Source organism: Camarhynchus parvulus, chromosome 13, assembly GCF_901933205.1.
Source record: "Camarhynchus parvulus chromosome 13, STF_HiC, whole genome shotgun sequence".
Taxonomy (NCBI): domain Eukaryota; kingdom Metazoa; phylum Chordata; class Aves; order Passeriformes; family Thraupidae; genus Camarhynchus; species Camarhynchus parvulus.
In genome coordinates this window covers 17,430,230-17,454,000 of record NC_044583.1, presented here as the reverse complement: position 1 = coordinate 17,454,000, position 23,771 = coordinate 17,430,230, and the positions used below count along the sequence as shown (strand labels likewise).

Below are 23,771 nucleotides of genomic sequence, written 5' to 3'. Positions count from 1 at the left end.
AGCAGGGAGCACCTCGTGCTCCCTGTGTCCCTCCTCCTCCTCCTCCTCAGCTCAGACTTTCTGGGAAGTGGCTGCTGTTACTACAAGGAGACTGAAGTGGTTGCTTCTTACATTAAAAGCCTCTTCCAAAGGAATTTGGAACTACTGCAGAAGGCCATTTGTAGAAGGATTGTGTCCTGATTTCCCACCCCTCCTCCATGAGTGCAGCACCCTGGGGTGACCCCACTGAGCCACGTCTGCAGCCAGCACCCCAGAAACAACAGGCAGGAGCCACAGCCCATCAAACTGAGATGTCAGGAGGACAAACGTCCCCCTGCCAGGTCCTGCTGCCTGGTCCCGTGTAGGGAAGATCAGGTCAGCCAGGGCACAGCGAACCTGCTGGCTCAGAGAGGGGGGGCTCTCCCCAGAGCTGACTCTGCTGCACAAGCTGGACACAGCACAAAGCTCTGCCTCAGCTGGGCCCAGGACAGGGCCAGCAGCAGCAGGAGGGGTGGCTCAGATTGAAGACAAGCCTGCTGCTGACTCTGGCCATGAAGGGTTAATGTGCTGCAGAGGGGGAGCAGAGGATGCTGCTGCTGGGGCTCGGGGCTCTGCCAGAGGCTGTGCTCACACGGAGCAGGATTTCTACACTTCCTGCAAAGAAAACTGCTTAATGGCCCATATTTACTGTTCAAGTGGACAACAGGAACTGAGCCTCCTGCCCCTTCCTTCCCCCCAGCAAAGAGCAGCAGGAACAGCAGCTCGGGCTGTCTGTCCGTCCCCTGCAAGGCCCTGGAGAGGGACAGGAGGACAATGCCACCCCCAGCAGCAGGGCAGACCTGGGGATCAGCACTCCCAGCCCTCCTTTGGCTGCAGGGAGCAGGACACAGCACCTCCCCAGCTCCCCAGGGCCAGCCAGGACGGGTAATCCAGGGAACAGCCACTCTAATCAGCAGCCAGATTACAGCCTGCCTTTGGGAGGCTGCCCAGAAAGCAGCAATATGGTGTCTGTGCCCACAGCCAGCCAGGGCTCAGCTCAGCACCCCTTCAGGGCTCACACAGCACTCCTGCAGCTCAGGGATGCCCAGGGAGGGGCTTTGGGCAAGGTCAGAGCTGGGCCTGGCCATGGAGCACTCTGCACAGGACAGTCACCCAGCCTGGCCCCACAGCTCGTGCAGGAATCCAGCCACAAGAACCTCGTGCAACAAGAACCCCGTGCCTGAGAGCAGCGTTTGCAGCTGCCAGTCCCACCCAGCCAGCCCCAGCCCCAGCCCCAGCCCCAGCACCACTGGGGTCAGCACCAGCGTCAGGGCAGCATCACAGAACGCTTCATTTGCTGCAGAAGGTTTAAATTCCCTCTCTGCGCTTCCCAGCAAGGTCAGCAAAGCCCTGCTCCCGTGAGACACCGGCCTGGCCCAGCCCCAGAGGCACCTCCATGCAGAATTAGCGCTGATCTGTTCATTTAACAACTTCTCCACCAGGTGGTTGGGGTTAATCAGTGATTGAGGACGGGATGGCAGCTGCTGGCAGGTTCCCCCCCTGAATCATCATGAGCAAATACATAAAAGCAGATGGGCAGAGCCCACCCCACCTCCAGCACAGCTTCTGCCACCATGTTCTGCACCACAGCCCGTGGAGAGGCTGCCACAGTTTGGCACATGCCACAGGGCAGCGCTGGGCACTGCTGCCAGCCCAGGAGAATGCTGGGCACTGCTGCCAGCCCAGGGCAGCACTGGGCACTGCTGCCAGCCCAGGGCAATGCTGGGCACTGCTGCCAGCCCAGGGCAGCACTGGGCACTGCTGCCAGCCCAGGGCAATGCTGGGCACTGCTGCCAGCCCAGGGCAAGCGGCACTGCTGCCAGCGGCGTGCTGGGCACTGCTGCCAGCCCAGGGCAGCGCTGGGCACTGCTGCCAGCCCAGGGCAATGCTGGGCACTGCTGCCAGCCCAGGGCAGCGCTGGGCACTGCTGCCAGCCCAGGGCAATGCTGGGCACTGCTGCCAGCCCAGGGCAATGCTGGGCACTGCTGCCAGCCCAGGGCGCTGGGCACTGCTGCCAGCCCAGAGGAATGGTGGGCACTGCTGCCAGCCCAGGGCAGCGCTGGGCACTGCTGCCAGCCCAGGGCAGCACTGGGCACTGCTGCCTGCCCAGCATCACTGGGCACTGCTGCCTGCCTAGCATCCCCGTCTGCCTGGAGCCCAGGCTCAGCTGGCCCCGTATGGCAGCGCTGGGCACGGGGACACAGAGCCCTGTGTGTGCTGAATGGCACCATTGACGGGCTCCAGCAGCACATCAGACCTCAGCAACACGCTCAGGACATGGAGTGTCTCACAGGATTTTAACAGATAAAGGTTCTGCACTTTGTGAAAAACAAAGTTGTCCCTTGGAAGGGCTGCCTGGCTGCACAGCTAAAATTATCCCTCCTGCCCACCAGCCCAGCACCCCGGGCACGTCATCGTGCCACCCCCAAATCAATAATGCTCAGACTTGTCTTGGGAGCTCTGCCAGGCCAGGACGCTTCTGCAAAGCTTCCCAAGCTTCCTGATGGAAGGCACTGCAGATCCAAGGGAAACGAAGCCAGCAGGACCAGCAGGGCCAGCCCGGTGTGTCCAGTGTGACACCCTGCAGCAGGGCCAGGGCTGCAGCAGCACCAAGGCAAGAAACCACTTCCTCCAACTCCCACTGCTGCAGCCACCCTCCTGTTTTCCCCTGTTTGAGGGAGGTGATGGTCAGCTGGAACCCCTGGCCCTCTGCCCCACTTCCTAACCATGAATCAGCCCTGAGCCCAGCGCTGAGCCTGCCCTGCCACCGAGGCAAAGGTCTCACAGCCTCCGTCCATCCTTCCTGTTCAGCTTTTCTTAGCACTCACCCACCAAGTCACTGCAACAAAGCCACTCCCGTGAGTCAGATCCTTGTCTCACAGCGGCTGAGACACTGCAGAAGCCCAGCTCATGCAAACAGCTCTGCCTTTCCCCCTCAGAGTGTCACCAGGGCTGGGGCACTGGCAGGAGAGAGGCTGGTCCAGGCAGCAGGGATGGGTTAATGATGCAGCTGATGAAGTGTCCCTGACACAGTTAATGAAGTGCCCCTCACCAAGGGTCCCACCTGGAGGGAATTCAGCACTGGGCACGTGAACCATCAACCTCTCCATCCCACCAGGAAAGGAAGACTTGGGAGACTCCCACCTGTCCTGCATGGAAACCCTGGAGGATGTTCTCCCCTTGCCCAAACAGGACTTTTCTGCAGGAACCCCTCCAAAGTGAAGTGGCCAGCACGGTGTGGCCCTGCCCCTGCATTAATCAGGTTATTTTAACGAGCTGCAGCAGCTCCTGACTCAAACACCACTGTGGGGAGAGTGGACAGAGGTGCAGATGCCAGGAGGGATGAAGGGCAGTGATGGCAGCTGGAGTGACCAGGAGCTCTGGTGTGTGCACCACAGGTGCCAGGCAGCACAGCCTGCCCTGCCTGCAGCCAGGACACGCAGGAAACAAAACCCAGGAATGATGTAAAGGACCCTGGAAAGGCTTCCCATTCCTGGAGAGCCTGAGGAGACAGATGTCTGCAGCTGCAGGAGGCACAGCCCAAGGAGTCCTCACTGCCAGCAAGGAGCACGGGGCTCAGAGAAACACGGGCATGCCAGAGCCCTCCTGGCAGCCCTGGCAACCACTCCATACCCCAGGATGGCCCTGGAAGATCAGGGGCCCAAAGCCAGGTACCTCCACCCTGGCAGGCAGCCTCCAGGCTGACCATCCCGGTGCAGAGATGTAGCACACGGGGTCAGCAGAACCCCAGCACTGAGCAGAGCCCTGCCCAGGGGCTTCCTGGTGCTCTGCACAAACATGGCACATCCCAGTCCTCCCACAGCCCCAGAGCATCACTGCCTGCAGCTCCTGAGGGGCACAGCCCACCCCAGCACAGGGCAGTGTCCCCCGGCTGCCATCCCCAGGCTCTGAGCTGACACCGAGCGTTTCGTGCACTTAGCAGCAAAACAAAATGAAATGGGACTTCTCCACTTCCCCACCCAGCTCCCATGTCTGGCACTTTTCCCTGTGCTTATTTTTGTTCACATCCTGGTGTTGTTTTATGGCAGAACCCCCCGGCCTGTCCCAACCTGCAGCACAGAGTCTGCCAGGCAGGGAGCCAGGCAGCAGAGCCACAGGAGCTCCGGTGGGAGCAGGCACGGGCTCTGAATAAAATCAAGTGCAAATATTCACCACTCCAACACAGAGGAGGGATGCATCCAAACAGCAAACACAGGAACAGCTTAAGTGCCTGGAAAACATCAGGGACATGGTAATGAAATGGAAAATTCCCACCCTGGCTGGCATTTCCACGGGCAGCCGGCTGCACCAGCACACAATGTGAGGAAGCAGCACTGAAAATCCCTGTGTCCCAGTCAGGCCAGGGATCTGGGCACAGTGCTGGCTCAGAGAGAGAGATGTCAGAGCTGCTGAGCACAGCTGTCCCACTGCACCGAGTGCCTGACCTTCAAACCCCAATCCCTGACCGCTATTGCCAAAACCAGGGGTTTGAATATCACATTTCCCTCCACCTGCACACTGCCCCACTGCCACTGCCCCAGGCCTTACACCTGTGAGTAAAGGTTTTACTCAGAGCTCCCCATGGCCCCCAGCTCCCTCGCTGGGGAGTGCAGGTCAGTCCCTACCAGCACAACACTGCTCCAGTAACTGTAGCTTCTCCTCCAAGCACCAGCAGAGGTTCAGGTTGGGCATCAGGAGAAATTTCTTCCTGGAAAGAATGGTCAGTCATGGGAAGGGGAGGTGGTGGAGCCCCCATGGCTGGAGGTGTCCAAGGAAGGACTGGATGTGGCACTCTGTGCTCTGGGCTGCTTGACAAGGTGGTGATGGGTCACAGGTTGGAGTTGATAATCTTGGAGGTCATTTCCATCCTCAATCCCTGTGTATCTCTGTGATTTCTCTCCAAACCCTGGCACAACCCACGGGAAGGCTGCAGATGACTTTACCCTTGTTACCACAATATTTCATCGACTGGAGCCTGGAATCACATTTCATTAGGACAGAACGCCCTGCCCGAGACAGCTAATCGATTTAGAGGACACTAATCCAGAAGAAATTTGCTCCTGACCCAGGCAATGCCCATTAGTGGAGCAGAAGGGGGTCTGGCGGGGGGGCTGTGGCAGAGCCCCTGCCAGAGCCCGCCAGGCAGAGCAGATTGCCTCAGGCGCTGGCCCTGCTTCTGGATTAGTTACTTATTAAATCTCATTAGCCAATAGGTGGGCCACAGGGAGCTCCCTTCATTTCCCAAGGGGCAGGCACCAAAGCATTGGGGTCCCCAGGGGACAATGGGCACAGAGACCCTCCTGGCACATTCCAGCCAGGCCGTGGCACGGGGCAGTGCCTCCCCTGACCCTTGTCCCCATCCCAGAGCCAGGGCAGGGGGCAGGGTCAGCTCCCAGCCCCTCCGAACTGTTCTGCACAACCTCCTTCCTCCTCCTCCTCCTCCCAAGGAGGCTGCGGAAATCCTTTTGTCGCCGGTGCTCCTCCACCTCAGCTGTAAGAACAGGAAAAATCCCACTGTGCTTGCAGGAACATCAGTGGCAATGAGTCAATTTTTCCTGCTTGGGCAGGAAAAGAGAAATATAAATTAAAATCTCTAGTGGAGCTTAGGGAGGCACGCAGGGTGAGGACAGGGATGCACAGCCCAGGGTGTAGTACAGAGCCATGGAACAGTTTAGGTGGGAAAAGCCCTCCAAGATTCTCACATCCTGCTGTTCCCCCAGCACTGCCAAAGCCAACAATCACCATTGTCGTCATCTGTAAAACCCCTCCAGGATGGTGACTCCACCACTGCCCTGGGCAGCCTGGGCCAGTATCTGACCACCCTTTTCAGGAAGAAATCACTGCCTTTAACCTGGGCTTTCCCCTGGAATTCATGGGAGAAATACCCAAAGCTCTGCTCTGCAATGGTTGGGTTTTTTGTAAAACATTGCTTAGCAACCAGCACTCAGCAAGGGCATCGCTCTGGACAGACGCTGCTTCAGCGAGAAAAAGAATGAAAATCCAGCACAGGGACAGCCTAGCAGGCAGTGCTGGGAAAAGGCACACGCCAGCTCTTTTTACAGGTCACTCGGCGCAGAGAGCCCTTCACACCTCCCTCACTGTGCATCACGGAATGCCACACTGGCCTGGGTTGGGAGGGACCTCAAAGCTCATCCCATCCCACCCCTGCCATGGGACACCTTCCACTGTCCCAGGCTGCTCCCAGCCCTGCCTGAGGGTGCAGGGAGGGCTGAGCAGGCAGCCCTCAGCCCTGGCTGTCCCTGGTCCCTGCGCTGTGCCCGCCGCTCCCCGTGCCAGGGCCAGATGGTCCGGAGGCTGCTGTGCTGGAAACCCGCCTGGCACCACGGCACAGCATCCCCTTCCCCCTCAGTCCCACAGCACAGACACGCAGTCCCCCTCAGTCCCCAGGGCACAGAGCATCCCAGCACACCCCCTGCACCCTGGCGTGCCAGGACCCCCCAGCTCCCACTGGGAGCCAAGGCAGAGGAGCCAATTCCCAGCTCCTCCAAGCCACGCTGGAAACCACCCTTGCCATGAACATCCTTGCCATGAACAGCCAGGGTGATGCCCTAAAGATCTACCTGGTCAGAGCCCACGGGCCCAGGGCCACCAGCGCTTGCACGGAGCAGGTGGAAGCACCTTTGGCATGGGGAGCATGCCAGGAAAACAGAGAAAACATCCCTGTCCCAGGAAAACATGGAAAATACACCTGTCCCAGGAAAACTGGGAGAACATCCCTGTCCCAAGCAAACAGGGAAAGCATCCCCTGTCCCAGGAAAGCAGGGAGAGCATCCCTGTCCCAGGCAGCCAGGGAAAACACGCCTGTCCCCGGCGGTGACAGCCGCTGGCGTGCCCGGGGGAGGAGGAGGGGATGATTCACAGCACAGTGAACAAGCTGTGCAGGTTCCAAGCTGTGCAGGTTCCTACGAGCTCCCCCTCGCTCTGCCTCCCCTCCCACCCACCACGGTCACGCTACAGCGACTCATCACAGCCCGGAAAAGCGAGGATGAAGTAACCCAAACCAGCCAGGGATGCCTGGCACAGCCTGTCCCCCTGTCTGTCCCACTGCTGGGTGCTGCAAAGGGGCCCAGAATGCCCCAAACCAGAACCACATGAGCACGGTTGGCTTGGCCACACTGGCACTGCTGCCCCTCTGCCACATGCAGGAATGCCAACCCCTGAGCAGCCCTGCCCTGGTTTGTGGCTCCTGGGCTCCAGGGAGAAGCACACCCCGATTTTAGGGTGCAAATAAAGGGGTTGGTGGTCCCCCTGTGCCAGCCAGGGAGGGGCTGGCACACAGCAAGGGCAGAACTGCCTTGCCCCATGCCATCCCTGGTACTGAATCAGCCAGGGAAGTACCACATGTGCCAGCCTGCAGAGGGCACAGGGACAGCACAGGGACAGCACAGGGACAGTGGGCACCGTGTGCCAGCCTGCAGACAGCACAGGGACAGCGGGCACCTCCCAGCCTCCACAGCAACCATGGGAACGGCATTTCCTCACTGAGATTCCCAACATCACTGCGAGCTGCTACAGCAAAGCAAAAGGAAAAGGGGAAATCTAAAGAGCCCTCCACTCCCAGCCCACATCCAGGGCACACAGGTGATGTCACACATGCCACAGGTGATGCCACACAGGCCACAGGTGATGCCACACACCTCTGGGTCTGGCAGCACTGCAGAAACAAATGGAGACAGATGATTCAAGCTGTGCCAGCACATCTGCAGCCTTGGGTAAACAGCCTCCTGACCCAAATCAGGCACTTCTGCTCCATGCTGGAAGCATGAGCAGGACACAGCTTGTGGGTGCCTCCTGGTGCTGAGGGCACACAGGGACATCCAACGTGGCCCTTCACAGCCCCTGCCAGGCCCCCCCTGCCCAGAGTCCCTCCCTGCACACAGGGGTGCACTCTCAGTCTCCTCCAGCTCTGGCAGTGCCAGCCCCTGCCCCTCAGAGCTGCCGCCCATCCCAGGCCATCCCCTGCCATCCCAAAAGGCTCAGCAGGGCCCTGCAGCTCCTCTGGGCTCTGTCCCCATCCCTGCTATCAGGACACGTGCCCGGAGGTGCTCTGTGGCATGCTCCCAATTAGAGAGAGCTCCCAGCCCTGCTAACGAGCCTTCTGTCAGCACAGTGTAAAAGATGGAATCATGAACAGGCTCTCCTGCACACCCAACCCTGGTGCTCACGGGCTCCCTGTCAGTGCTGCTGACAGCCAGACCCAGCTCCAGCCCAGCCCCACGCCCCACAGCACCCACCCAGTGCCTCCTGCAAGACCCCAGGAGCCCAGCCTGCCCTCCCTGGCTCCCTCCATCAGCCCCCAAACCTGCCAGCACTGTGGGGTCATGGCTGGGGTGGGATCCCCTGGGAGATGGGGGAATGTTCCCTGAGGATACAGGGAGCACTCCTGCGTGTGAGGATCCTCCTGCACGGACCACAGCCACAGCAGTGCACGGGGGGAACCACTGCAGCATCCAGCAGGGAGAGCTCCCTCTGACACTCGGGCAGAGCTGGGTGGGACAAGTGTGCAGCCCATGGTGCCAGCCCTGCCAGCCCTGCTGGTCCCTCCAGGGCTCACAGTGCAGACCCACCATCACCAAGAGCACCTCCCGAGCAGGAATGTGTTCCTGCTGCTAATTTCCACTAGGGAGGAAGAGGAGGATCAGCTCGTGCTCAAACTGAAGCACACTATTATCACCTGTCCTGTCCCTCATTTGAATAAAATCCCAGACAAGTTATTACAGATGTGGCTGCACAAGCCACACAGGTCATGCAAAGGGGGAGAAGTCCTCGGTGCCTCTGGCTCTGCTGGTGCAGGACTGGCTGAACCATAACCATGTCCTTCCTCCACAGCTCCAAGTATTCCCTGCACCAACCATTTCCTACAGGAATGAAGAGAGGGAAATGCACCCTGACACAGGAGAGCCTTGTTACACATTACACCTCAGCTGGGTGAACAAAGCAGGAAAAAATCAAAGGCAATCATTTTACCAGCCAAACCCAAAGCCACGTGCTTTCCCTGTGGTTTGCAAGGCAGAGCGAGAGCCCAGCGGGGGCAGAAAGGGACCCTCCCTGCCCCTCCAAGCATGGAATGAGCTCCTTGGGAAAGGCAGGGATGTTCCAGGAAACCCTCCCTGTGGCAGGGCAGCAGCTCCCAGCACTGGGCAGGCACAGGACAGTGCCAGGCTCAGCCCTGGGCAGGCTCAGCCCTGGGCAGGCACAGGAGGGTGCCAGGCTCAGCCCTGGGCAGGCACAGGTGACCCACCTGGGCTGCCCCAGCACCCTCTCTCACAGCACAACCCGAGCAGGATGAGTGCCAGCGGTCACAGCAACCCAGCCAGGTGCTCACTGCTGGTTCTGCACCCTCCAGCAAGCACAAGGCTCCTTCTCCTCCAAACTGGAGCCTGCAGAGCCCAGCGCTCTCCTGCCTGGGCAGAGCACAGCTCTGAGCACTCGGGTTTGCACCTGCACAACCAGGGGCTGCTCCTGGAAAGGCCAGACCTAAACCTGTGCACCTTGATCCCTCTGCACCAAGGTGGTGAGAAGGTCTGGGCTGTGACTCTTTTCTTCAGGACCAGAAGAGCGAGAAGAATGAAAATAACATAAGATGGGCTTTGGATTCCTTCTCCCCAGCACCAAACACCTGGGGCACAAGGGCCTGTCACCCCAGACGGCAGCAGGTCACAAAGCAGCCCCAGGATGGGATTGTGCTCAGCACAGCCAGGGGCTTTGTCCCTGCAGAGGCACAGCAGGGCCCTGCAGGCACAGCAGCCTGTGCTCTACCTGCCCTTTGCCCACCCAGCCGGGGGCACCGAGTGAGCTGAAGCAGGGGCCTGGGGAGCAGGATACAAAAACAATGACAAAGTGGCAAAGTGGGCAATCCCCGTCAGTTTCCTTGTCACCCGCCTAAGCCTTGTTTGTGCCAAAAGGAATTAAGCAAACACTGGGCAAAACTTTCACTTTCGCTTCTGCTGCAGATCCAGGGGCACCTCCACCCAGGACAGGCACTGCCACCCCTCGCCAGGGGCACAGACACCTCATAAAGGCTCAGTGTCACCAAGCAGCTGCAGAGACGTGGAACAGAGCCCGTGAGCAAGCACATCCCTGAGTCTGGAACACCAAGAGCACCACCAGGAACCAGCCCACTGCCCGTTTAGAGCTGCACAGCAGCCTTGGAGCAGGATCTGCCCAGGAAACACCCCAGAGCTGCAGCAAAGCCCTGCTGGCATTCCCATGGCAGCAGCACAGGATGGCGCAGGCACACAGGGGCAGCTCATTAAAGTCACACCCTGCAGGCACACACAGAAGGGACAGCACACCTCTGTGACAGCAGACCTCAGCTGGGAGCAGGGGCAGCCCGAGCTGCCCCCACAGCCACAGGGGACATGCTGGGGGGCAGAGCTGGCATGGGACCTGTGGGACAGTGCCCAGCATGTGCCCCGGGAAGCCAGTGGGGCCAGAGGGGCTCCCAGGCACTGCAGGATGCAGGTCCAGCCCAGCATCACCCCTCAGTCCTGTCCCTCCTCGCTGAGCTCTGCAGCGACCTGCCCAAAAAAAGGACCCAGAACACCAAACCAGCCCAGCTGTGCCCTTCCCGTGGGAGCCCAGGGCATGGCACAGCCCCATTGGGACCCAGCCCGTGTGCCCTCTGGGGAGGGGGCCCACAGAGCCAGCCCAGCCCCAGCACACAAATTGCAGTTTGTGCCGTGGGAGCACGGCAGCAGCCAGGGCGTGGACAGCTTTGGTGGCTTCAAATTAGTGCCTGGGAGTTGGAAGAAGGAAAACAAACCAGCAGAAACGTGGCAGGGCACCAGGCTGCGGCCAGGGCCTGAAGGGGACAAGAGCCCCATGGCCAGCGGGACACGGCGCCCGGCAGCACAGGGAGGAGAGGAGGAGGAGGGTGCCAGGCTCAGCCCTGTGCTACAGCACGGGGGAGGCAGTGGCTGGCAGCCCTGCAGCCCCACATCCTCTATCCCTAGGCGGCTGCTGGCTTCCCAAAGCGAGCTGTGGGCACCTCCCCATCACCCTCTGGGTGCCCGGGCTCAGCTCCCCCTCCGTGCCAGCGCAGGGGCTGCAGGTGATGCCAGCACAGGGACCAGCCCCTGGCCGCCTGCCTGGCTTACACAGGCACAGGGACATGCAAAGGGATCAAATCCTTCAGCATCCCTGCTCCTGATGGTCACCACAGCCCCCGTGCTGGAGGGAGAACGAGTTTCACGGCATCCAGGCTTCGAGTTCATTATTTATGTCACACTTGAAGTCTCTGCATCTGCAAAACTTTCTGAATAATTTATGGATGGTGGATCAGGGAGGAAGAGGGACACGTTTTGCTGAAAACCAGGTCACTGAATACCAGCCAAGCAGCAAAGGGAGACAATGGAAACAGGCACAGAAACTCGCTGGGGGAAAAAGATCCAACGGCATTTATGTACACACAGACACACACACTCCAGAGATGCCCTTGGCATCTGAGGATATTTAGCAAGACCAGCCCTTCAGCAAATGAGGATCATTTTCAACCTTCTGAATTTATTCTTTCTTCTCAGGGAAGGAGAAAGTGCTGTGAATCATTCCTATTTCTCTCTGTACCTACACAGAGGGCAAAAGCAGGGCAGAGCAGCCCTTTCACCAAACCCTGGCAGAGACTTTGTGCCATGTCCTTACCCCAGCCTCACCATCCCCGCATGCCCGTGCATTGCTCCTGCCCAGCTCTGCACAGGGCTCTTCCTCCCTCCTCATCCTCCTCCCCTCAGTGCCCAGCCCCAGCAGCCCCTCAGCAGCACACAGTTACACGCTGTCCCCACGCCTGCCCTCAGACAGAGGATGTGAAACATTCAGCAGAAGAGGCAAGAGGAAGGAAAAGGAGAGAGGATATTGCCAAGACCTCACGTAACTCTGGCTGCAGGCACTCACTGCCCAAGGGCCCAGAGACCCCCAGAACCCCCCACTCACTCACAGGCAGCACGTCCTGAGCCTGGGGTCTGCTGCCCCCAGCCTGCCCAGCTCCACAGCCACGAGTCACAGCAGCTGGGGAGCAGCATGGAGACAATGACAGCGAGATAAGGCCACCATGCCCAGCCACGGGGACACAAACCAAAACCACCTGGAAACACCACTGAAAAATAAAAGCTGGCTAAGAAAAGCAAACCCCTGGTCACAGTCAGGAGTGGCCCCAGATGTGCACAGGCTCAGGGGGTGACATCCCAGCCCCTGCAGCAGTGACACAGACACAACAGCCAGCAACAGGCAGCACAGCAGCTCCTCACCCCTGCAGCATCTCCACCCCTGCTGCTGGGCACTGGGGTGGTCTGGAAGGGCTCACACAACACATCAGACCTTGGAGCTGCCACACCGAGGGGGACACAGGTGGGAAGAGCCGGCCCAGATCCCACCCAGCACCAGGGATCAGCCGGAGCCATCACAGCCCCACAGCCCCTGGAGTCACCCCTACAGCAGGAGGAGGATGCACAGAGGGCCGAGCATCCCAGCCAGGGAGGGGACACCCCTTCCCAGCCTCCCTGCCCCACACGGCCCAAACGCTCCCCCAGAGCACCTGGGGCCACCACGGTGCCACACGTGCCAGGGAGGTGGCACAGGGCAGGCAGGGCAGGCACTGATTTACCCTGCAGCAGAATCAGCATTATTCCTGTCCCTGCAGCCTGGCCACCACTGGAACTCCCCCCAGCCCTGTGCAGGAATTAAGGGCTAATCCAGGAACACATTCAATAGGAGCTACAAAACAATTCAGCCATAAAAACATCCTTATCTCCAGAGGCCAGCGAGTGTTCTTCCTGCCCGTGCAGCACAGCCACGGCCATGGCCAGGGGACAGGAGCCCAGAGGGGCTCACAGCACACCCCAAAACACTGCACACAGCGTGCCCAGGGCCAGAGCACAGCCAGCACCTCAGCCAGCACCTGCTGCAAGCTAATTGACTAAGCCCAGAGACATCTCAGGACTCAGCAGCTCACTCCCAAAATGTATTTTCTGTGAAGAGCAGCACTGTAGGATTTGTTCTGGGGTAAAATGAATGCTACAGGCAGGGCCAGGCACTGCTGCCTTCAGCAAAAGCTCCACAGCAGAACACAGCTCAGACCTGCAGAACCATAAATGCACCCACAGCTGTCGGGTTTGAGATTCCTTTAACCCCAAATGCCAAGAATTGGTACAATGGGAGTCCCTGTACGCCAGATGTTACCAGCTGCTACTTCAGCACAGAGGAACTACACCCATGGGGCTCGCTGGGAGATCAGAGGGGAGGGAGCAGGAGCCAGCCCTTCTGGGAACGGACAGGGCGCTGGGAACGCTTCACCTGCCCGTGCACCCTGGGGTGACCTCGCTGTCCCACAGCCCCACAATGACCCCGGCCAGGCTGGCTCACGGCAGGTGATGCTGCAGGGGCTCCATGGCACCTGTGTTTGTGACGTGCCCCTGTCACCCCATGGCACAGAGCGGTGACCACGTGTGCTGCCAGCATGCTGGGTACAGGCACCCCTGGATAGAGAAACGCCCTGTGATTTGGGCCAGAGACACTTTAAAACAGAGAAAACCCCAATGACCCCATGAGAGCACCGCAGAAACACAGCTTGGGGAGCAGAGCACCCGAGGGCACAGCCCAGCCAACGCTGGCAGCCATGCAGAGGTGTCCCCAGCCCCGGCCGCGGGGACAGGAGCCAGCCCAGCCCGGGCATCAGGGAGGACCGGGACACTGCCAGCCACAGGTGAGGGTGTCCCCAGCCCCGGAGCCACAGCTGCAGCGCTGCATCCACCTCCCACCCGGACCGCTCCTCCCCGGTTTGCAGCCATCTCCGCTTCCCCTGGAGACAGAGAACAGCCCTGGAGGGGCCCTCTGGTCACGGTCAGGAATGGCCCTGGAGGGGTCAGCCCGGCACAGCCACGGGGGGCTCCGGGCATCCCCACCCTGGGCAGACCGGGGACAGAGGACAGCCGGGGGACAGGGGAACCAGGCACCAACCCATCGCCCCAAAAACCGCCCCCAAAGGATGCGGCCCCCGAGGGCCAGGGACCGGGACCTGCTGGGCCAGGACCAGAACCACACACGTGCCAAGGGACCACGGCCACGCACATCCCGCTGGAGCAGGGCCGGAGCCCGGCACGTCCCGATGGATGCACCCTGATGGAGCACACATGCCTGGATGGACCGGGGCAAGGCCCGTGCGTGTGCTGATGTTCCAGAACCAGGACCGCGCGTGTGCCCACGGACCACGGGCAGCACATCCCGGAGCACCGTGCGCGTCCCGCCGGACAGGAGCGGGACCAGGAGCAGGAGCAGGAACCGGAGCAGGCACGGCCCCGTGGCCCGGCCCGCAGGGGGGGTCGGGCGGGCGCGGGTGGTCCCGGATGGAGCAGCCCCGTGGCGGGGGCAGCGCGGGCCGGGCGGGGCTCGGCGGGCGGGCAGGGCCGGGGCCGGGCGGGGGTCGCGGCTCCGCAGGGCCGCCCCCAGCCCCGCACTTACTCTTGAGGGCGGCGACGAGCGACTTCCCGTCCTTGATGAGCTCCTTGATGAACTTGTTGGTCCTCTCCAGCTCGGCCTCGTGGAAGCGCAGCCGCTCCCGGAACTGCGGACTGTCCAGGCAGCACTCGCTGAACTCCAGCGCCGGCAGCCCCATGCTGCCCGGCACGGCGGGGGCGAGCGCGCAAAAATCCGGAGAAGATGCAGAACGGAAGGGCTTTCGGGGCGAGGCGCGCGGCCGCCGGGGCGGGCGGGCGGCGGGAGCGCGGTGCCGGGCCAGGCCGAGCCGAGCCGAGCCGGGAGCGGGGCCGGGGAGCGGCGGGAGCGGAGCCGCGCGGGGGCGGAGCCGCTGCGGCCGCGCTGGGGCCCCGCCCGGGCCGGGCCCGCCCGGGCCACGCCCCCCGCACTGCCGACCAATGGGAGCGCGCCGCCACGGCCTATCCCCGCCCACTTCGCCCGCTCGACCAATCATCTGCCGGGGCGGGGCGGGGCTGTGCCCTCCCCGCCGCTCCCGCACCTGGGCCGGAGCCGCCGCTGCGGAGCCGCCTCTGCCCGGGGCGGGCCCGGCCGTGCCCTGCCCCGCTCCCCGCGGGCCTGCCCCGCTCCCGTCCCGTTCCCCGTGACCCTGCCCGGCCCCGCCGCCGGGAAACCCGCGCCCGGCCTGCGGGAGCGCCGCTCCGGCCCGTCCCGCGCCCGGCCGGGAGGCGGCTCGCACGTTTCTGCTCCCATCATCGCACATCTGTGCGGGAGATTATCGCCCGGGCTTAGTGGTGTGATCTGAGAGAATGAAGCCGTAATCTCCTGGAAGGGCTGGATGTGGAGCGGCCGCGGGAGGAGCTGTGGGGCCCTGTCCCCGCACCGTGTCCCCAAAAGCATCGCCCCACGGACGATGCTGTCAGCGCTTCCCTCCATAGAGGATGGATGCCGTCACAGCTCCCCCCAGCCGATGGCTGTCGCCGCACACACAGCCCCGGTGGCTTCTCCCCACAGCCCTGAGGAGCACGCCAGGAATGCGGCCCGGGCTCGCCGCCTGCTTCCCCGGCCGGGAGCTCCCCGGAGCGGGCACAGAGCAGCTGCTCCTCCCCGCGGGGCCGGGGCGGCTGATCCAGGACAAGGGGACACAGCGCCAGCATCAGCGCCATCCCCGCGGGCAGGGCACGCCCCAAAACAAACCCCAAAATAAACCCGGCACCAGCACCGGCACCCAGGCGGGAGCGGAGCGCCCCAAGCCCCGGGCCGGAGCCGCAGGGCTGCCGGCGTGACCTGTCCCTGGGGCTGGGACCTGTCCCCGGGGCCGGGACCTGTCCCTGGGGCCGGGACCTGTCCCCGGGGCCGGGACCTGTCCCCCCGGGCTCTGATCTGTCCCCCCGGGCTGTGACAACCAGCCACACCTGCGGACAGTCCCCGAGGGGCTGCGATCCCCGTGCGCCCCGCTGGCCCCGAGCATTCCTGTCAGCCCAGCCGTGACGGGCACCGGGCCAGCGCTCCCGGAGCTCGGTCCTGCACAAAGCTGGGGCTGGCAGCACGGGCTCCGGCCACGCCTGGCGCTGAAAACTTCATCCACCTGTGTTTTCCAGCGGGAGCCTGACACCAGCTCAACCTTTTGTCTCTGTTTGTTCAGTCCTCTAAAGCACGATTCTCTCCATCCTCACAACACAGCCTAATTCAGGCTGAGTCACCGCCTTCAAATATGGCTTGTGAGCCACATTTTTTTGGATGAGGCCTCCTAATTATAAAAAAGGATGTAATACTAATTACACGCTTATCTTGTAGGCAGGATATAAAGTTTAATGAGCTGTCATTTACGCCATATGCACACAGCCCCATAAAAGCATGAGATGTTATTATTTGGATTATGCTCCCTAATTCTACCCTGCACAAAGCCACAAGAACACTATTTTGGTTTTATCCTTCTCCATCACCATTGTTCATACTTAAAAGCGCTCCAGCACTTACTGCTAATAGAGAAGATTAACTAGATTTATAGGACACCGCCTTAGAGAATGCAAATATCTGGGGCTCAAAATTGAATTTTTTTCAGCGCTTTTCCAGAACCACAGAAAATGATGATGCCTAGACTGTCATTTTCTGATGAGGACAGAATCGAGGCCATACAAAGCTCTGCCACACATGAAGCACCACACATACCACTGGAAGCAAGGCCTCAGGCAGGCAGTGAGGAACCTTCTCCCCTTTTTCTGGCTGCATTCATCAGGAGACACTCGTTGTGTTTGAGCTCCAAATGTGGGAGCAGGGCAGCAGGACTGGGGAGGAACAGCCATGGATATCTTCCAGCCCCACTTCCCTGGGATTGTGCATCCAAACTGCAAAAGAATATCATAGAATATCCTGACAAACAGCAATCATCAAGCCCAGCTCATGGCCGCGCACAGACACCCCAAGAATCCCAGCACATTCCTGAGAACGTTTATCACCAAAGGGAAAAAGAAGCAAACAAACACCCCAGACTTGCACATCCTCCTGCCTGTGGATGACAACAGCTTGCATCCCTCTGGAATCCCTGCCATGTTTGCCTGCTTTGATTTATCGTTTCAAGCAGCTGGGTTGTCTCACCCCAAGCGAGCTGGGTCAGCTGGACACGATGTAGGAATCCAGCAGCACAGGACAGAGCCCTGGCCACAGCCAGTCCTCCTGCCAGCCTCTGCAGGGCTGTGCTCACACACCCTTCCCACAGAGCGGAGCTGTGGCTGCCCCAATCCCACACTCCCACCCCTGAGCCGTCCTTGACCACACATTAGCACGTTCTCCCTCACTCACCAGCCCACATCCCACAGCTCACTCACTCTGGGAACATCTGCAGAAAACTACTCCAGCATTAAAATATAAAAAAAAAAAGAGAGAGAGCAGTTTCTACCTAGATTAGGTGACTCTGGATCAAATAATTGGGGGCTGTGGAAGGAAGGGGCAGCCTGCCAGAGGGCAGGGTTAGATGGGATATTGGGAAGCAATCCTTCCCTGGGAAGGTGGGCAGGCCCTGCACAGGGTGCCCAGAGCAGTTGTGGCTGCCCCTGGATCCCTGGCAGAGCCCAAGGCCAGGCTGGACAGGGCTGGGAGCACCCTGGGACAGTGGAAGGTGTCACTGGGTGGTCTTTGAGGCCCTTTCCATCCCAAACCAGCCTGGGACTCCCTCCCTGCAGTAGCATCAGCTCAGCCCCAGCTGCTCTCCCCAGCGTTATCTCTGGGTGGGTCCCACAACCAGCTGGATCCGACCGGTTTGTTTGAAAAACAGCAATTCTTTCCAGAGTGAGCTTTCAGCTGGATCAGCTCCCTGATCTGAGCGCAGCATCCTCCACCTCCGCATCCCGTCCTCACGGCGGCTGCACTGTCACTGGGTGCTGTGACACATCCGTGGCTAACGCGGCGCAAGGAGCCCCTTCTCCTCCGGGAAAGCTTTCTGCCAGTCAAGTTCAGCAATCTGGGAAAGCTGGGGTGACAGCAGGAGCGGGAGGTGAGGAGCCAGCCCCGTCCCCGTCCCCGCACGGCAGCTCCAAGCCCCGCGGCAGCTCCCGGCCCCGTGCGGGCACCTCGGGGCCCCCGAGCCCCGCGAGGGGCTGCCCGGAGCTCAGCCCCCGCACACGGAGCCCGGGCCTCGCCGGGACATAAACCCTCACCCCCGGCTCTCCTCGGGGCATCTTGGACATAAACCCTCACCCCCGGCTCTCCTCGGGGGATCCCGGACATAAACCCTCACCCCCGGCTCTCCTCGGGGCATCTTGGACATAAACCCTCACCCCCGGCTCTCCTCGGGGGATCCCGGACATAAACCCTCACCCCCGGCTCTCCTCGGGGGATCATGGACATAAACCCTCACCCCCGGCTCTCCTCGGGGGATCATGGACATAAACCCTCACCCCCGGCTCTCCCCGGGGGATCTCCGAGCCTCCCTCCAACAGCTGCCCCATCCCAGCAGCGTTCCCACCCTGCAAAAACCAGAACCCGTGTTAGAGGGCCAGGGAGGGTGGAAAACCACCCACTGGGTCACTAATGCATTTCACCAAACCCCATGAGATAGCAGCAGGCATCCCGACTGCCAGAATGCAGGAGCTACAGCAGAGGTTTCCTGGAATTGCCCTCAGGCAGCAATGTTCAAGGTCTACTTGTTATGTGGCTGTGTATCACACTCACATCTTCCTTGCTCCCAGGACTATTTTATTGGGCTAGACACAGATGAGGCATTGTAGATGGCAAAAATAAAACAACCCTGCTCCAGATAATCCATTAGACCACCATAAGGAATGCCCTTGAATTGCCCATTGTAAAGCAAAGGCTGTGTGTTGACCTGTTGTACTGACAGCCCTCCAAGAGGGCTGATCCTTGACCTTGGACCTTTCCTTGGCTGTGAATGCAGCTCTGGGGTAGACACCAAGGGCTTTCCCTTCTCCTGTGCTATCCTGAAGTGTGCTCTGGGTATATTCTTGTCTGAAACCTCTCCATGTGACTGCAGCAAACAGCCTTGGTGACACCTTCAGCGTGACAGTGCCCCCTCCACCGAGCACTCACGAGTAGAACATGATTTCAGATATAGCTATTTCAGAGTGGAACAGTACTTTTCCTCACTGCGTTGCACCTCTCACAGTCACACATGAATTTCCACCCCCTCAATTCCTTTTTTTCCCTTCTGCAGCTCACTTCTCTCCTTGCCCCTCAGGCAGATTTGCAGGGGTGGGTGAGACAGACAGGAGACGGGAACGGCAGTGACACAGCTGAGTCCCTGCAGGGGGACAGCTCCCCCCGAAATGAAAAGCAAACTGGGCTGGGGTCTCTGCTCCCAACCCCTCTCCCGCTCCCAGCTCAGGCTCGTTAACCTCCCATGAATTTTTGCAGGACTCATCATTGCCACTCGTGCTGCCAAGTCTGCCCAGACACCACAGGTTTGGAACTGGTTTTGGAACTGGTTTCCTGTTGAACGGAAATATCAGTGCCATCTCCTGTTAGTCAGCCTGTGGTGCCACAGCCATCCCCACATCCAGCTCCTTCCAGGTCCCTGAGCCCGTGTTCATGCCCTGGGCCGTGAGTTCCTCTCCCCTGCACGGAGCTCGTTGCTGTAACCACAGCTGAGCCTCTTTCAGCTAATTGGCTTCACCTCCTGCTCGTGCTCTGCCACACTCACAGCCGCCTGGACCTGCCCAGGGCCTCACTGTGCCACCTCTGCCAGGCTGGCACGTGCCTCTCAGCGAGCTGGAGCGCCAGGGAGAGCAGGAATCTCAGGACAAACCCCCAGGCTGTGCACCGAGGGGAGCTGTCTCCAGAACAGGCACATTCCCTTTCATTGCCCTGGCAGGTGTCAGAGCAGATCCAGCAGGACCCAGCTCCATGCAGGAGGCACAGGGACACTGCTCAGGCTGCAGAGAGGCTTCTGGTGCCTTCAGCCTGTGGGGAAGGCTTGTTTCCTTGGATTCCTTGTTAAAAATAGGAGAAAACTCTTCGGCTGAGACCCTGGGCAGCTGTGTGTACCCCTGGCCCTCGAGCTGCCCTGCTGCTGTCACACTGCACGGGTGGCACTTCACCCAACTCCGTAGATTTTGGGCACAATTCCCCTGAGTGTTGCTTGTCTTCCCCAATTTCAGGGGCAGCTTACTAACATTTTTATTACTTCATTAAGATTTAAATTGTGCTCCAACACCTGCAAACCTCCCTCCTCCAGTCCAAATGTGTGACCCCAGCCCTGCCTGCTGGCAGAACCCCAAACCAGGATCCTCCTCAGAGCACAGGGGTACCCACAAACCCCTCTGGCTTTTCCAGCCTGATGCCAAGTTTGACTTTTGTTTCCAGGATGGTCCTCAGGGTGCTGCAGCCTGGCTGCCTCTCTCAATGTCTGCTTTGTGGCCCCTGTTTCAGTGCTGGTATTGATGACCAATGATCAAAGGCACTCTGAGCCTTATGTGGAAGCAGCTTTAGAATTGCCCTGCTGGGGTCTGTGCTCACCCTGCTCTGGCCAGGAATGGCACATGGAGTAACTTACAAATCAGAGTCATGATTTTAAAGAGCAATGCCTCAGTGGGGGATTGCAGAGGCTCAGTTCTCCAGCAGCACAAATCCCCGTTTGACTGGAGCCACAGTGACCCTTCTCTGTGTCCCCTGGGAGCAGCACTGCCACTGTAAATGTTACCAGGGCTGTGCACACGTGTGGGGCAGAACAAAGCTCTGCATTACCCCCACTGGATTATCACAGCCTGGGTCACACACCAGGAAGGCAGTGGCTGCAAGGTCACAGCTCCTGGAGATGTGATGAAGATGAAGATGAAGGTAGGACATTACTGGGTCAGGGAGCTGGCATGTCTGGAGCATTTAGCACATTTAACATGATGCAGGAAGAATGCACAAAGGAACTTGATAGAACAGTGTGGGTTAGAAGGGACCTTCAAATCATCCAGTTCCGACCATGGCAGGGACAACTTCCGCAGGACCAGGCTGCTCCAAGCCCTGTCCAACCCGGCCTTGAACACTTCCAGGGATGGACAGCCACAGCTTCACTGTTTTCACGTGTATTTGTATATTTGCTCACCTTCCAGGCAAAGACAGGCTCCGTGCTGCTGAAGATCACTGTCCCCTTTCTTATGGTCCAGGTTACAGCTGAGAGGAGGGTGGGCTTCCTGCACCATCATTCCCTTCATCCCTGATCTTCCACTGTTCACAAGCTTCACTAGGTCCTTTTCCATCCAGGCATCACTGGCACAAGGATTCTGCAGAGCAGATATTTAGCAAGGGAGGGGAGGAAGGGAATCCACTCCCTGTGGCTGCCAGAGAAGTGGCAAAGGAAACATCAGCACAGGTTCTCAGGGAAGTCCTTACTGACACAGAAAAATAAAAGCAATACATAAGTGCAAAGAGTTCCAAGCTCAGGATTTTTTGGGTGAATTCCTTAAGGGGGGAGGTGGACACACAGCACACAGAAATACAGAAAACCCACAACACCTCACTGCGATAGAAACGTTTTTGAAAAAAAGAGCTGGCCATAGATGTTCTCTAAATTCCCTGGGAGGAAAAGAAAAGGCCTGACAGGTGCATTTTGGGCAGTGACAAGGCACTGAGCAGCTGGCCAAGCTACAGTTAAACACACAAAGTCAGAAACAAGCTCTCAGTTAAATGGAAAAGTGAAATTAGTCACGCCCCTGGGAGTCACTGCAGTGCAGGAAGCTGAAATGGAAAAGTAAGGGAATCAAAGGCTATGAAATTGTCAATGATATCCATGGAAGAAGTATTTAAATAACAGGGTTAATTATAAAGATGACAAAGTTTCATTGTCAGGAAAGGCTGAACAGTCTGCCTATTCTTGCTCTCCTTTTGGGAGAAATACAAAATCCCCTCAAAGGCCCAGCCAAGCCACTGCCACTCATTTCCTCTCCAAACACAGAAGATCAGCCTCTCTCCATGTTCTGCAGGGGAGCTTTGGTCTGGGAGTGCTCCGTGGGTGAGCACTCCCACAGGTGTGGCACAGGGGCTGTGGGGAGGACAGGCACCCCGAGGATCCGGGGCTGTGAGTGCCTCATCCTGTCCCAGAAAACTGCCCTGTGTCCCTTGGAGATGGAGCAGCAGCAGGCAGCACCCAGAGGGGCACCAAGCCCAGACCCAAGGCAGGAGAGCCTTGGGCACCCCCTGCATTAGACACCCAATGTCCCATCGCAGAGCCCTTGGCCCCACAGGAGCTGGAGACACATCCCAGAGGCTCCAGGGAGGGCTCCAGGGATCCCAGTGCTCCCAGGCCGGGTGACCAGCACAGCTGCTCCAGGCAGGAGCTCTGCAAACTGGAAGTGGGCAGAGCAGCAGCATTTCTAGCCCAGCCCAGGCTGGATCCAGCAGCACTGAGACCCTGCAGCTGCTGCCCCTCCCAGCAGCACCTGTGCACAGGTGAGAGCACCTGAGAGCACCTGGGAGCCCAGAGACACAACAGGCATCCAGGAACATCCCATCCCACCCCTGCCATGGCAGGGACACCTCCCACTGTCCCAGGTGCTCCAAAATCCAATGTCCAGCCTGGCCCTGGGCACTGCCAGGGATGCAGGGGCAGCCCCAGCTGCTCTGGGCACCCTGTGCCAGGGCTCAGCACCTGCACCACAAAAAGTTTCAAGGACAAGCCCATGCCCAAGGATTCCGTGGCTGAGGAGGCAGGATCCATGCCAGGCAGATGGGGGCTGCTCCTCACAGGCCCCTCTGGAGGGGTGTGAAGCCATGTGAAACCTCCAACCGCTTCACTGGGGTTATATTATCACAAGACAATTCCAAGGAGAGGAATGTTTTCCCAAAATTTGTATAACCACTGGAAAAATGTCACAAACCACTGTGAAATTGAGCTGAAGCTGTGTTTCCAGGAATTAGAAGCAGAAGTTCCCAAACCAAACTCTAGTTTCCTTTCTGGAAGGACTCCAGAGGTGTCTGCTGTGCATTAGCCCTGGTGCAGCCCGTTCAGGGATGGAAGCTCTCCCTGTGTAAATAGCAATTTCCTCCTGCCGCGGCTCAGCCCTCAGTGCTCCCTCTCTTTCTGCCTCTGCTCCTGGAATCTGGATGGAGATTTTCCTCTCCCCAGCACTCAGAGACCAGCCCTACACATGGGCCACTTTACAGCAACTCCCTGCTGTTAGCTTCAGCGCAAATCGTTTTCATTCTCGTAATCAGGCAAGGCCACTGCCTTTCCTGCATAAAAATATCTTCAAACAGCTTCTCGAAATTCCTGTGGAAATCCCCACGAACTATCCCAGCCGTGCCCGGAAGCCCAGACAAAGGGTTTGTTCCTGGGGCTGGGGCTCAAGGAGCCAGTCCTGGTTCTCCCTGCCTGACCCTGCACCCCTCGGTGTCCCTGCACCCCCTCAGTATCACTGCATCCCCCTCAGTATCACTGCATCCCCCTCAGTATCACTGCATCCCCCCGGTGTCACTGCATCCCCCAGTGTCGCTGCATCCCCTGTGCCCGTGTGCCTCAGCCTGTCCCGGGCTCGGCACATCATTTGTCCCCTGCTCTGGGCTGTCAGGGGACACGGAGCGGTGGCAGTGCCAGAGGGTGACAGGAGGGTCCCCAGGGCCGGGACCGCTGGGGAAATCCCCGGAGAGCCGAGCCAGCCGGCCTGGAGGGGCAGGACGGGCAGGAACGGAGCCGCTGCAGCCCGGCTGACTTACAAGAAAAGGGAAGAAATACCAGAAAGCAGATTCACATTTTAAAGTTAATGACTATAGGAAGACAAACAAGAGCCGGGAGCTGTGCCAGCCTGTCCGGCAGCCCGCAGGACGGGCGCTGCGGCTCTAGCGGTGAATTCAGGGCGGTTCTGTCC

General features: G+C 59.5%; 1 protein-coding gene across 1 annotated transcript in view; it reads right to left on the bottom strand.

Moving 5' to 3' along the window:
- ARHGAP26 (Rho GTPase activating protein 26) overlaps positions 1–14,644 on the bottom strand; it is a 101,548-nt gene extending 86,904 nt beyond the window's left edge. Inside the window, exon 1 of the mRNA XM_030957789.1 lies at positions 14,491–14,644. Within this exon, the coding sequence (XP_030813649.1) occupies positions 14,491–14,644 (154 nt within the window). The remainder of the gene's footprint in view (positions 1–14,490) is intronic.
- Between the last annotated feature and the right edge of the window lie 9,127 nt (positions 14,645–23,771).